Below are 15,519 nucleotides of genomic sequence, written 5' to 3'. Positions count from 1 at the left end.
TCTGCTCTCAAGGAATGAAGAACGCTTTCCTGATTTACTCTAAAAAACCCCAAAACTTTAGCATTAAAAATATTTCTTGTCAAAAATATTACAGGACCAAAGGTTTCCAGGGAATTTTCCAAAAGAACTGCCTTCCCACCTTTCAAAAACATCTCATCTCTGCCTTGTTGTTTCCTGGTTGCTCATAAGCTAAAATCCCAGGGCAACATAGTTTATTGTTTTAATATCTGTCTGACGCAAAGCAAAAGTATTCTCTGGTGAGTGCTTTTCTGTCACATGTACTTCTGTGAAAGGAATATCAAGATAAATAAGATGTTCTAGGGCATATCATGGGATTATGAGCTTGGCACTGACTGAATTCTATTTAAAAATAGTTGAAACAATAAATTAAAAAAACATCTACACTGATATTTTTGAGGATGTGAGCTTGAAGAGCATTGGGTTTTAAATATTTTAATTATAAGGGGTTTAATCTATTTTAGTAAGAATAGAAAATGAACACTCAAGTCCTTAAATGGGACAAACAAAATGAGAGGAAATAATATTCATAATTTAAACAGTTAAAACAATAAAATTCTATTCTAATAGTACAATGGACTGTGAACTTACTTAGTATTAATTAAACTCAATATAATGGCATTTTCTATATTGAAATGAATAACCAGTGATCTGGAAATTCATTTAGACCATTAGGTTAATTACAGAAACTGATGGAACTTTTATCAGACAATTACAATTAAAGAACACGAACAATGTGGGACAGATTTATAAGCATTTGTACCACCTCAATCATTTTTGCTGAATTCCATCACCACTTCTTCCAAAACTGTAATCAATATATCAATTAAAAAATGGGCCATCGACTTCATTTGCCCTTGAGTATGATAAAATAAAATGAATTAATATCGGATTTTACATTTTCATATTTTTCTTCTTTTAATTCTACCACTTGATTGCAGTATGAAAGATTTATTTAGGACCTGATAAGCAGGCTTACTGAAGATGAAACAACTCTAACATTTAAGAAATCTGAGCCAAAAATGACTTCAGTTTAAAATGTACTCATTGAACTCAAGGCAAAATTCTCTTTTATGGGCATGCTAAACGATCGGGAAACAGAGATGTTCATCTGCACATCATTCTGAACAAAGGCATAGAGAAACTTAAAATATTTTACCATACATGTGAGCTACCCATGCTAACACTGAACTATCCCTTCAATGTGTGCCCAGAAAAATCCACTAGTAAGCTGCACACTCAATAACTCAAGGATCCTAATACTTATTTGGAGCTAAAATAAAGCCTAAAAGTTTCAGAGATCAAAGTACTGATTTAGAGAGTAAAAAAATTTTATCTACCTTTGAATTTCCCATTAAATTTTAAATCGCATCTCTTTCTTGTTGCCCTCCATGGGCAGGCAGAGCTGGACTTTCCTGAGGGATGGGATGCACAGCTTGAGGCTGCTGCCTCAGGAGTGCTGGGAGCACAAGGATTTCTACTGGAAATGCATCTCCTCTTCCACACCCTGCCACAAAGGACAGGGACATTACCAGGGGTCAGGGCCAGGCACACACTGGGAAGACGAGGGACAACAAACGTGACTTGCAACAGGAGAGATTTCCACTGCCAGGACATTCAGTCACTGGAACAGATGAGCCCATAAAATTGTGCAGCATCCATCCTTAGAGGTGCTCTGGTGCAACCTGGTCCTTCCAACCTGAATTAATCTGCAATTGTACAACTTCCTATCTTCCTTCTTCCCCATGCTTTGGCTCTCGTGAGCTTCTACTTCATTCACATTTTCAGGCACTTCTACATAATAGAAAAATGGGGGGGAAGAGGCACAAAGCAGTTTTTAAAAGTTCTTGCATAAATTCAGATTTGTATTTTTGCCTTTTTGACCATACATACCCAGCTGTGTTACCTTGGCAGAACAGTGATACAGATATTCAGGAACAGATTTTTTTTTTTTTTTTTTTTTTTTCTTCTTTTGAATCTTCCTTTTCTCCAGCAGGGTCTTAATATTCTCATGGATCCTGTTCATGTGTGGCTTCAATTTGGAAAAGTTCCAAAACTATTCTTGACACATTTCTTATTTACCAGTAGATACAAATTTCTTCAGGATTTTAAAATTCCCTGTGGAATCAACTATTCTAAAGAAGGGAAGGTAAAAAAGGACTGTGCAGTCAAACTGTTTCATTTATTTCAGTGAGACATCCTGGGCCTTTAGGAAGATTCCACTGAATGCTGCTTCACTGCGATTTGGTGAACTCCAATCATCCCTGGCTGGATATAATTCTTTTCAATGCTTGTCTGCATCCTGCATTACAGCAATGATGAAGGATTTAACTGAAATCTGTTGTATCAGTTCTGCCTTGGAGATGCCAGTCCCGTGGAAATCTAGAGCAGCCAAGGTTCCTGCCCGGATTTCCTGGCCGTTGTTGTCACAGGACCTGTCCCACCCTGGGATGTGAACACAGTGGCATGCTGCAATTCTGCTTTCTACATAAAAAATTATCTATTCCAACAATAGATGTGCAAATGAAAAACTGATCCAGGTCCCATCTTCTCCTTCAGCATAAGAGAACAGATGAGGCATGAGAGACTATTGCTGCTGATTTGTTCCAATGCTTGCAGAAGAAACAGCTCATTTCTTTCTGTATTATGCCAAGGGCCAGAAGTGATGGAAGGAAGCAGAGCCATGTTTCCATCTCCTGACATATTCAGAGGTGTAACTAATCATTGTGCTGGGAAATGTATAGTGCGATACATAAAATATATCCTGGAGAAATAAAATATCAGAAGGGAAAGAGTAACTCCAAGAATTGCAGTCAGCTTTCTGGAGACCCCAGGTGTAAAAGTGCTCAGAATCATCAGAGGCTACCAGTAGTCAGTACAGATACAAACCAAGAAGTTCTGTGAGAAACCAAGCTAGCCAAATTAAGAAAAATACATCTTATAACCATGTTCCAGTCCTTCATGCCTTAAAACTCATGAACAGAAGATGAACAGTCAAGTCAGACAACACTTTGAAAAATGGGGGCTATCCTCTTCCAAATATCTGAAAACTCATAAATGCCATTAGCCCTCCGTGAACTTCAAGTATTTTATATGGCTTTAGGAAAATCTCAGCAGACTCTTTCCCTTCTGTTAAAACAATTATAAATTGAAAACCTCTTAATTCTTACACTGTAAGCAGTTGTAAAATATCACAGTTACAATATCAGCAGTAACAGAATAAACGATTAACAAATTATTCAAAAAGGAAGGCTGCAATATTGTTGTCTACATGAAATGATAATAGTACAATACTCATCTCCTAGACACTGTTGACTTATCAGTTATAATTTCAATATTAAAAATGTGCACAAAAATGGAATATAGAAGATCTTTAAACTAATAAAAGAAATGAGACAAAAGTCAACCTTCATTTCTATTCACTTCTAGTGGAATTTCCTATAGAAATGAAGCTATTTTACATATTTATTGAAAGTTTTTTAATAAGGAGAACTAAAAAACCTAATTACAATATTTAGTAATTGTAGTAATTTTGTGCTATTAGGAGTTGCGACCCTGTAGGGGAAACTGCATTTTGGCAAGAGGAAATTCTATACATAATGAAGTAAAAATCATGACTTGCCAACACACAGATTTAACAAAAGTGTAATAATTTCTACTGCAATGGCTACCAGCAGTGCCTGTTATGAAACTGTGTATTACACATTGCCCAGTGGGAGACAGATAGGCAAAGCTTGTTTATTTCTGTATTTGGCATAATTGAAAACAAACAGGTGTTTGTTAGGATATCATTATTCAAGGAGCACCACTGCAAAATTAGATTTTTTTCAGCAGGACTGACTCAAGAGACATAATGGAAATAGTGAACTCCAGAGCTCAGCTTGCTCACGGTGTCTCTTTGGGGAATCAATATTAGTGGAAATATAATTTGATGGAAACAGCAATCCCACCAATAAAATTCCTGGGGTACAACTCAGTGAGACAATAGGAGCAACAGGGTGAACCTATGCAAAACTTTCAAAGAGGAACAATTTTCAGAAAATTATAACAAACACTGCCCCCTCTTCTCTGAAAGAAGCTCCCTAATAGTGAGATGAGTAAAATGTTTGGATCATATTCAAGGAAAACAACTGTCAATCAAAAAGGAGGAGTGCACTAAAAACATCCAAAAGGGAGCATAATTTTAACTGTAAGTACTTCATAGCTCTGCGTTACCACAAGGAAAAAATAAAAAAAAAAAAAAAAAAAAAAAATAAAAAAAAAAAAAAAAAAAAAAAAAAAAACACATTGCTAGGGAAAGGTGACATATTAGAAAATATTCTTGGAGCACCTGGAAGCAAATGCAGACTTTACTGACAATTTAATTTGCAATTTAAAACACTTGATGCATTTGGTTAGCTCACGATGCATTTGTAGACTCCAGACTCCTCATTTAAAGGGGATCCCATATGCAGCTCTTGGGAAACCATTGATAACGCTTGACACAAGAAAATTACATGACTGTAGAGATGGTCACTATGGAACTCTTTTGTCCTGATTCCTGGTTTTAATTTAAAAAATAATTGTTTTAGTGGTCTAGATAAGCTCTAAGGGAGTAGGATTGCATTCTGGATTGAATACAATCTTCCTAAAGAGCATATCTGATGCTTCTGTTAAATCAGATCATGTATTTTCTTTATAGAGGACGACAACGAACACAGAGCCAGGGCTGCTGCAAGCAGCAGTTCCTGCTCCTGCATTCAGCTCCAGGCTTCTCATCCCACTAGATGCCAGAATGAGCACCAGTGGTAACACCAAGCCAATCTAAAACACTCTCAGAAGAGGTTTCTGCTCAGAATTTCAGAGGACACATCTCTGCTCCAAAGTTTTGTACAGAAAAATGGCTGATGGCAGCATCCATCATGTCAGCTTGTCTCTGCTCCTTTTATTAGGGCAACTTTTTATGGCTCAGAATGCCCCCTTTGAAATGGCTGTTCCTTTGGTAAAACAAAATACTTCATATCTAATTGCTTCCTGACCCAATCAAACTGGCATGGTAACTGACGTTTTGTGTATTGAATCACAGTTGTGAGCAGGACAGAAGAAGAAACACAACAACTTCTACACAAAATGCAGAGCACACAATAGTACTGTATTCCAAAAACTGTCACTGTTACTATAGAACTTTTGACCATTTCTGTACAATATCACAATATAGGCAATTTTTTATTATTATTTTTTAAAATAAAATATACTTTGAGAATAAAGATGCAACCAAAAACACTCAATTATCTGTTGACATTACTTATATATGTTTATTAACACCACATTTACCTTGCCAAGAGCTGTTGGGAAAGTTGACATTTTTAGGGGGCTTAATACACAATTATTGTGCTTTTGTCACAAAAACAGAACAAGAAACGAGCCATAACACTAGCTTACTTGTGGATGTGTATACTAGTGAACTGGGGGCACTGTACACGGGAGATCCCTCCTGGTTTGCCTGGCACAGCAGCACCCTGCCTACAAGAAAGAGAGAGAGAGTGGTATCTGGTTTTGGAACACTTCAACTAAACCTCAGTTTGCATCTCAAAAACAGAAATCAAGTCACGACCGGAGCGGCGCAGCGAACCAGGGGCGCGTTTTGTCCTTTGGCTTCCAAGCAGAAAGAGCCCAAATGAACCCAGTTTGACATTGGAAAAAGCAGAACACCGACATGCCCCCAGACACCAGCGCCACGGGAACCGCCAGCCCCGCTGCTCTCTCTCCCTGTCACCCTGCTTCTCCCAGAACTGCTGCCCACTCTCAAAACTGGGAGCGCCCACCCACCCTCCCCACCCGGCTGCTGCCTCCTCAGCCCCTGGTCCTGGCTGGATTGAGGCTCCTGGAGCCAGCACAGCAGGAACAGCACGCGCAGCATTCCCAGCCCAGACACCGGACCCGCGGTGCATCGCTCCCAGTGCCACCGAGGCATCGCGCGCACAGCTGGATTCAGCGGTTTTCCCGCAGAGGAATGCGCAAATATATTTGTGCAAATATATTATTTTCCAGTAAATAAGCTGGCTTCAGGATTAAGAACAAAACCAGATAAATTTCCACACCCCCTCCCCCCCCAAAAGGAATAAAAGTAAAAGCAATAACCAAATCAATTTAAACCAACACTTTTGCAATGCTCATTTTGGAGAAATGACACAAGTTGAAGGTTTTTTCTTTTTTTTTTTTGTTTGAATGAACTTAAATAAAACATGTCAGGTTTTCTTAAAACTGTATTTTAGCAATCTTAGCTGAACATAGATTGAACATTGATCAGAGGTTGAAATAACTGTACTTTCCAACTAGGAAGGAAACTTCTTCACTTCTGAAATACAGTCCACCAGGAAAAGTGGGATATGAGACACCTGGTTTTGCAGATATATGTGCATGTATCTGTATATATACACACAGGATTTTATGCACCATACACTGACATGCCTCAAGCTGTCAGGAATTGTGAATCACACAATTCAAACCCATCAAATTTATATGGGATTTGTGAAACTTTAGACATTGTGCATTGACATGCAATGGAACTGCAGAGTTGAGCCCAATGTGTTTGGAAGTTCAGGATTAATTACAAATGGTAGGCACATTTTCCACAGTCATTACAGGAGGAATTCTCAACTTCCATTCACTGGGCAAGAGTTCTGCCAAAATAGATTTTTAAAAAATTTCTGCCATTAACCAGTTCTTTGATTGTTGCTTGCAGCTGTCACTTGAAGGAGAAATATTGGAAATACTGAGGAGTAATAAAATAATGCTTTTAATTTATACAATTTAACTGAGACTGTGACTACTGGAAGTCTCACTAATTACTATGCTTCTAACCTTCCCAGACAATAGCACACCTAACAGGATTTAGAGATGCTTGCTTTTTTCCAGCTGTCCACAACTAACAGATAAAACATAAAACAAGCTAATTTAAGACAACACATCATTGACTGTATTGATATCTCTCTCAGCCTTCAACCCTTGTGTGGAAGCTGGAAAATGAACATGCAGCTCTCGAGATCCTAATTACAAACAGGATTTTAAAGTTAAATATAAAATAAATGGATAAATAAGCCCTATCCACTCATTTGACCCCAGGAATGTGTACATTGGAATATGGATGAGTTTGACACCACAGATGCTCCAAAACCCAAGCTACTGCAGAAACCTGCAAATGGAAGTGAGCTGAAGACCCAGAGGCATTCATCCAGCTGAGAGAAACACATTAGGAAAATCAGTCATTTTCATCAGGTTTTAAGAATAATATAACTATAATGACTTCCAGCATGTCTAGAAAACAAAACAAAAGATTTTTAGAAATCAAGGGTTACTTTTTATTTACATTATTCACCATAAATCCTAGATACGTTTGGCTTCCTTGACACTCCATAGGTATTTTCCTACTTTTTGTAGCCAAGATTCTTATATTTTTTTCTAATCTCATCTTGTACAAATCTATTTTTCCCTACTCTAGTTGACTAATTTCTAATTAAAGTACTTCAAAACAGATGCTTTTTGCATCTCTGCTATTAGAGTGTATTTAATTTCTTGAACAGAGCCTTCTAATTATATTTTGACAATCTGCCTTTGAATTTGTACATAATATTAATACTGATAACTAAAACATTATTATTAGATTTTGTTAGAAGAAATACAGAACTTTTTAATCTACTTTAGTAGGAAAAGATTATTTCTTCTGCATCTAATTTTTGTATTAAAGATATTTAAATTGCAATTCATCGGACTGAGGGAAGACTGAATTATTTGAAGTAAGATCTTGGATAAACCTCAGAACACAGAACAATCTATAAATTCTCCAGGAGAAAAAAACCAAACCAAACCAAAACAAAACAAACCCCAAAGTATTATTTTTCCTCCAGAACACTAAATTCTGGCGCAATAGAATGAAGGATTTTTTTTTTTTTTTTTTTTTTTGAAAGTGGATTTCAAAAATCCACTTTTTAAATTTTAAAAATTGATTTTTAAATTTTAAAAATTTTTGAGGGAGCAGTGCCAGAGGGGACACTGAGAGGAGCAGCCTGGGGCCAGGGGCGCTGCAGAGATCCAGCCTCACCCCGGAACACTGCCTGGCAGCGTGGACAAAACCAGACTCCCCAAGATCAAAGACTATTCCCACTCATCCTTCTCTTCCTCCACTGTTTTCTCCTCCAGCCCTTGATTAAGAATGTGCTGTTTGATGAGGTCCTCTGCTGAAGCACCGTGGTTATTTTGAGAAATAATTACTCTAAAAATATTCAGGACTGTGAAAAAGAAGGTGATGTGCAGTCATTAATATTTTTAGAATACTTAAAATTCAGTTCCCAGTGGTTTCAGGATCTCTGATTAAATGCATTTCCCCTCAATTTTTCATACTTTCAAAAATAAGCTTTTTGTGTACAGTTATTTACACGATGCAGATAAACTAATCTACAGAAATACCAATGTACTCGTGTTGCACAGAGTACTCACTGCCTCATGTAAAACACAGCTAAAAAAATCACTGCATGTCTCAAAGAGCCAAGAAGTAACACCAAGGATTGACATATGGACTCACCCACTAAATTGTAAAGGTTTTTAAACCCCTTCTGTTAAAAATAACTTTTGACTGGAACCACTGTGTAGCCGGCACTACAGGCAGCTTAGAAGTAAAGATTGGTTGAAAAGAATTTACACAAATAGCTGGAATCTCCCTTGGTATTGTTTGAGGAAGTATCAATTGAAATAACATTTTCTGCAGAAATAAATGTTAGCTAAAATCACGCTGTTGGTATAAAATTAACAATGGTGCAAGGCCTCAATGATGGGCCCAGTTCTCTCCTGCCACAGGAAGCAGATGAAACTTCCAGAAAGCTTTCCTGGCTATGGTTTAAAGTTCATATACTATGACAGAGAACCTGAGCCCACAATGCTCCACCTCACTGTACACATGGCGTGAGCGCCTCGGCTCAGGAACCGAAAGTTTCCAACTCACAGCACCGGTATTTATTCGCCAAGAATTTTGGGGGGAACTACAAAAAAAGAAGAGGGCAGATGTTGCTTACTGGGGCTTTGCCCTGGCACGCAACAAAGTGAGACACAGGGGGAAAGTGTTCTCTCACTCCAGGAATCCTGAGGAAGCACAGCTTCACAGGAAGCTCTTTGGAGAACCGCTGAGCTCTCTACAGCATCCAGCTGCTGCCTTCACAGCGAGGGCAAGCACAGCAGCTTTTTCAGGGGCAGGAATTAACCAACTCAATACCCAGGGCTGGGCTGCGCTGGGTTTTAGTGCACAGGGGGCTGAAATGAGTGTTTGTAATATGGGAACTAAGCAACTTACTACACACAAGGAGATTTAGTGATGATTCCTTTACTCTAATCCATTGTACTCTCAGCTTTCCAGGTACGTCAGCTGCTCTTTACACAGATTTTTTTCTATTGTATTACCAAAAGGAGCTTCTTACTGCCTCTCACAACTAAGTACCAGTTCAGCCATTCTTTAATACTATTTACAAACAAAGAAATACAAACAAAGCCACAGGAAAAAGTGATCAAAAAAGGAAGCTATTTGAGTCTAATTTTACCTACATTATTATAAACTGTTACTTTAAGTACCTAATCTAAATTTAAATCAAAGAAAACCCCCTTATATACTGAATTCAGTGATTTTTTTTCGTTTTCTTTTTCTCCCAGTCCAGCTGGATGATAGCTAGCTCTCCCTGAGTTAGTTCTGATCATTCTGATCACTCTTTTCCTTTGTGCCTTTTGCAACAGCTATTATTCCTGAACACTTTGGTGTTCAATGCATGAAGAAAACTGTAAAGCTGCATCTCTCATGAACAAATCAGGAGATCTGCAAGTGTATCAAGGATCCTCATAAGCAATCCATGTCCACTCTTGGTTTGCTGTTCTAAAAGTGTAATTTAATATTGGCATTTTCAGACAGAAATAGCGCTATTTTTGTTCTGGCCTGATATATTGTTCTGTGATGGATTATTTCAAAATGTCTCAAAGAAATGGATCAGAAACACCTAATAAAAGGCTCCTGTTGTGCAGTAATAGTGTATGTTAGCTTCTATTGTCCCTTCTGACTAGGGAATTTAAAGAGAGCCTCTACAGCCTCTCTCTTGAATGCATAATAGTAGTTAAGTGCTCTCTTATCCCTTCAATATCAATAGTCAAACTACACAGACTTAGCATGCTTTTAAATATGATGTTAATTCAAAAAGAAGTGCTCTGTGAGGGCCTTCAGTTATCTGGGATCTCTATAAATTGAATAATAACCTTCAGATTTTAACACAACCACTCATGGATGGTTGTCTTGATACACAGGATTGTTTCATCCATTATTAACAAGGAATAAAGTAGCAGAACCCCAAACTGCTCGCTTCCTTTCTTCCAATATGTTAAAAATACAAACAAAGCCTATGCTTAATCCCACCAAAGTTTATATGTAGTTTCACTTAAACAAGAGGGCAGGGAGGAGAATTAAAATAGTTGATGTCCAAAGTTGATTTTCCTAAGTCTAAACCCGTTCCCATATTGCTTTCTGAGAGCAAACCTGAAATATATTCAATTATTGAACAGCCTGGGTGTGCTTGCTGCTGGTAATGAGAATCTGTGCTCTATACATACACTTATGTAGTAAGTCCCTGACTCACATATAACCTGATCTACATTGTTTAAAAGAGTGAGGAGAAAAAAAAAAAAAATAACCACACCAAAAAAACAGGTAGTGAAGGTATATGTCTCTAAGACATTTCCTGAGACCTCTCTATCCAAAAATTCTATTTAAGACATTAATTTTCCTTTTCATCACTTTTCTAAGCATAATGGATATTTCTTTATTATCACCCCTCCTGGAGGGCCCTCAAAACACCCAATGAACTGCGGCACTGGTTCAGGGAACAGCGCTGAATGTTACAGCAAACATCATTTGTAAGGCTCCCCTCCAATTATTCTTTGCTGGCCATATCATCCATTTCCCAGCTTTTTGGAAACAGACCTCTCTCCCCAGTTGTTCCTGTGCAATATCCAGGATTACTGTCCCAAATTGGGATTGGAAGGGGTCAATATCATGCAAGTAAAACTCAGGGAAGCAACAAAGTTTGCAGCTCTGGTAAGAGATAATCCCCGTCTAATTTCCCTTCTCCCCACCTCTTCCCTCTGTAGGACATAGAACTCGTCCCACAGTAACAGGGATCTCTCCTTCTCTTGACTGCTTAAAAACACACTGTGTCACTGACTTGTTTCTAATTTAATTAACAAGCCAGCCTTCCCACAGACTGGCTGCACTGCAGGAACAATTCATGCAATGTTTCCATTCACAAACTAAAGCAATTGCAGCAAACTGCCCTTTCCAAAATTATTTTAAAATTATTAACCAGCCACAGGCATTCCTTGTCTGGTAACTAAACTGAAAATAAATTGCACAAGCTCAACTGGTGCTTGTACCAAAATCTGCACCATGCTTAGAAAGTTCATCTGTGCTCCGTAGTGAACTTTATTGTTGGCATCCATGTGCAAATCCTTATCCCCAGACTGCCACCAGAAAAGTCTAAAAACTGGACATGCATTATGTAGTCATGAAAAAAAAAAGCAGTGGTACTATCAGGATTTCCTGCAAAATATGTTTATTCTAAGATGCCTCTCTACAGCTTCAGGGACATTCAGTGCCATTATTTTACACTGGGACGTGCATCCCACTGAAGCTGTTCAGGATCTTTCAAAAATCAAGTCTTCATTCCTAATCTTTCTAGATCCTCTGGCAGACAGAGCAGGAAAGCAGATAAATGATGGCTATGCTTGGTGCACTTGTAACTATGAGAAAAAAAAACCATGAGAAATTCTGAAGTATAAACTTCTGAAGTAAACTTTGAGCCAGAATGAATACTCTTCTTGAAAGAAAATACTTGAGAATATAAAAAGTGCACTCATGTTCTGCTGATGACTAAAATGAATTGTATTCATTTGTCTGCCTGTTGAATAAAGATTGCAATAGGAAAAGAATCACAGAATAGATTAAACTGGAGTCTTTCTGCCCAAACACAAACATTGCAGTTTCAACATGGCCCTGCAGGGATTACAACTGGATGTGTTTATGCTTTATCATCTCATATTTTGTCAAGACACTATTTTCTGAGTAAATTACCTATTTCAGTAAATCTATAAGACAGAGATGCAAATCTAATGCAATTAGATGCAGAGATGCAAATTGCTAATCCCTCAGTTCTATTTGCTTACACCAGCGAATGCTGGTTCTGACTTATAAATAAAATTCTATTCTGAATGACAAGCTGAGAATATAACAGACCAAAAATTGAATCATCATGCCTAATCCTGGCTTTAGCCAGTCTATTTCCTTCCTAGCCCAGACAGGTTCCAGAATTTCAGGAGCATGAAAAACCATTACAAAAATGGTAATGAAATGTTTCCAAAGTTTCCAAAGTGCTCACTTTTACTAGAAGCAGTTCTATGCTTGGAGATTTCCAAAGAAAGTCTGAGAGCCAACAGAGCTTGTAAAGGTTGTAAAGCACAGCCCCCTCTCAGCTACCTCCACAATGAACAAATGAATAAAAACTGTATTTTGAAAGTTACTTTCAGTAAGTATTATGAAATGCAATTACAGTGCATATTGGGGATGCTGTCATCCAATGCCCAAAATGGGAAAATAATGCATACGAAGGAAGAGAAAACATTAGAAATATGTTTGGAATACAATTAACCATAATCTTAAACTGCTTTAGCATTAATTTACAGATTTAATCAAGGTTTAACACAGAGCAGAGTTGTTTTCTGTTCCACTTAAGTGTATTAACTTTACATTTCATATATTACTTTATTACTTTATATTTCAGAATGGTTTTCCTGCCTGACTGTCCATCCTAACACATGGATCTTCCTAACTTGGTTATTCTTGTAATCAGAGAAATTTATTCCTCCACATAACTGCTACTAACTTACCTAGCATTGCAAATAGCCCACCCATTTCTGAGCAAACAAATGTTTTAGTGATGACCTTGTAGTTTACCTTAAATTTTCCTCTGGGAGATCCTTAAGCCAGTGCTTTTTACATGTGTCCATGGCCGGTATTTGGATTACAACCCCAGTTTTATTCTAAAAATGCACCTTGCAGCCTTAGCTCAGGCCCAGGCAATTCCCACCCAGGCTCACCCCTGTTGCCCAAGTAGCTGCTGAGAGAGGAGCAGTAGCTCTAAAGCAGCTGGATTTATATCCAGCCTCAAAACCTACACCAAACACAATCTGGAGAGGCTCTCACCTCACTTATTTAACTAATTTTTGTTTTCTCACTAACCAGGAAGCTATAGAACACATTTTCAATAAGAACCAGAGTGATATAAGAGAAGCCCAAGGATAATTTTTCTTTAAAGATTTTCTTTGTGAATAAGGAAGAGAACTATTTTTAACCCTTTAAAATTTGGCCAATTATATACACAATAAAAAACATCTGAACACAAGAACTTAGAAACAACTCAATGACAAAGACTGGACAGTACAGCTTGTGCTTGTTCAGAAAGTTTTCTTCTGGGTTATTTAAGTAATATCTAAAAAACAAGGAAACCTGCTATGTGAACTCAGGAGACACATGGAGACGTGGTCATCAGATCAAGACCTAAATCTCAGCAAGATTTTACAATCAAGCAAAGAGATCCAACCACCCACCCCCAAACACATCCTTTCCCCTATTTTGAAAGAACTCCACCTTTCAACAAATACAGATTTCCTGGTTTTACCAATTCTGTTTGTGAACAAATCCATCATAATCCAGTATCAAATGATTCCCCATACTGGACTGGGGACAGAATTCACAAACTTACACTAAAGAAGTGAAAACTCCCTTCTTAACAGTTTCTAGCCTTCTGGCATAAAGCCATATCTACAGTTGAAGATTTACAATTAAATAATCAAATCTATGGAAATTCTTCAAGAGATCACATAGAAGAGTTTCAAATCCTAAGTATATTCTGTGTGATATAAATCCAAGAGAAATACCTTCGAAATGGTAATACTGCAGTCATCTCCTTAAAATATGCAGACTTCAAAACAATGGTGAGTATAGGTAAATTAATCCTGCTTTAAATATAACCAATTGACTAAATTAATGCTTAAAAAAATAAGTCATTGGCATTAGGTTTGAATAAGCCTTGTTTAGTTTCCATGAGGGTATACATCCTAATGAAGAACTCATTATAATGCAGCATAAAGCATAATTAATTCTGGATTATTATAACATTTTTTAATTTTTTTTTAATTTTTTTTTTTTTTTTTTTTTTTTTTTTTAGTAAATAGCTGGTGCAGATGCTACATTCCATTTTTCTACCGGCTTCATTCATCTTTCATAAACCAGGATTTCCTCTATAATGGCTTGGAAAAGCTCCACAGAGTTTTAGAAATGCATTAGCTGTCATCAGTGGTGTTAATCTACCTAAGAACTCCTCATTTGTATGATGGTACTTTTAACATTATGATTTTTGAAACAACATTTACAGCCGTGTGTTATGCTTTGAAAAGAGGCATCTATACAACACAGGTGGAATATTAAACAATAATTATTTGACTGTAGTTAGAAAACTATTTATCTAACACTATCTAACTGCTTATCTAACACTACTGCAAATATATTTATTTAGGAAAATCTGTTTAGTCAACAGAAAAGTTTGAATCCAAGTGCATGTAATCCAAATGAGTTAATCTATGGAGGGGCAGGCAGCTTTTAGAAAAATTCTGCTTTAGAGATACGATAGGGTGAACTTTTACCCCAGGATTAGAATGCTGTGCAAGCATATAATTCAGCTTCCCAAATTCCAAACATCTTCACTGAGAAGTGTTTCTAGGGTATTTGCTGAGCTTATGCAAGACTCATTTAAATTCAAAGAGAAACACTAGAAAGATGAAATGAATCCCAGGTGCTCTTACACTCCAGAAATAGATGCTTTAAGACATGAACAAAGAGAATCAGTATTAGCAAGTGTACAGGAATCCTCTCTTCCCCTGGATTCATCTTACTTAAGGGCATGGTTTTATATATATTGCTATGGTAGTTCTTTATTTCTAATTATACATAACATTCTAGTCCAAACTTTTGAACAAATTTTTGAAAGGAAGTTTGTTACAAAATCTGATTGTTGCTGGCTGGTGGATACTGCTGGCTTCCAGATGCTGAAAAAAAAAGCCCCAATCATCTAAAATTTCTGTCTTCTGAGGGCTTATAAAATAATTTTAAATGCACAGACTCTTTCCCCTCTCTTCCATTTTGTGTGATGAGGAAAACTTTGCCAGTGATCGTGGAATAACTGCCCAAGAAACTGGGTGCTTACAACAGTCTCCACTATTTATGAAGTGAATACAACTACTCAGCCATGTGGGATGACTTGGAGCTATCTCCTGAAACTCTGAGAACTTAATAAAACTCAGGAAAAATAATAGTGCCTTAAGTAAAAGGAGAATGGGACCTTCTGCTTCCCAGTGAGCTGTGCTCAGTGACTTGCTCTAATGGTT

General features: G+C 37.4%; 1 protein-coding gene across 27 annotated transcripts in view; it reads right to left on the bottom strand.

The window, feature by feature from the left end:
* Positions 1-15,519, bottom strand: part of RBFOX1 (RNA binding fox-1 homolog 1) — a 1,151,472-nt gene that overhangs the window by 59,428 nt on the left and 1,076,525 nt on the right. For 24 of the 27 annotated variants that reach the window (XM_040078692.2, XM_040078693.2, XM_058422645.1 and 21 more), the window contains one exon: positions 5,440-5,520. The exons of the other annotated variants lie outside the window; for them this stretch is intronic. In XM_040078692.2, coding sequence (XP_039934626.1) covers positions 5,440-5,520 — 81 coding nt within the window. The remainder of the gene's footprint in view (positions 1-5,439; positions 5,521-15,519) is intronic. 27 annotated transcript variants of the gene reach the window in all.

The sequence above is a fragment of the Hirundo rustica genome, chromosome 15, assembly GCF_015227805.2.
Source record: "Hirundo rustica isolate bHirRus1 chromosome 15, bHirRus1.pri.v3, whole genome shotgun sequence".
NCBI classification, from domain to species: Eukaryota; Metazoa; Chordata; class Aves; order Passeriformes; family Hirundinidae; genus Hirundo; species Hirundo rustica.
Note: the sequence above shows the minus strand (reverse complement) of the source record. Positions and strands in the feature narration are given on the sequence as shown.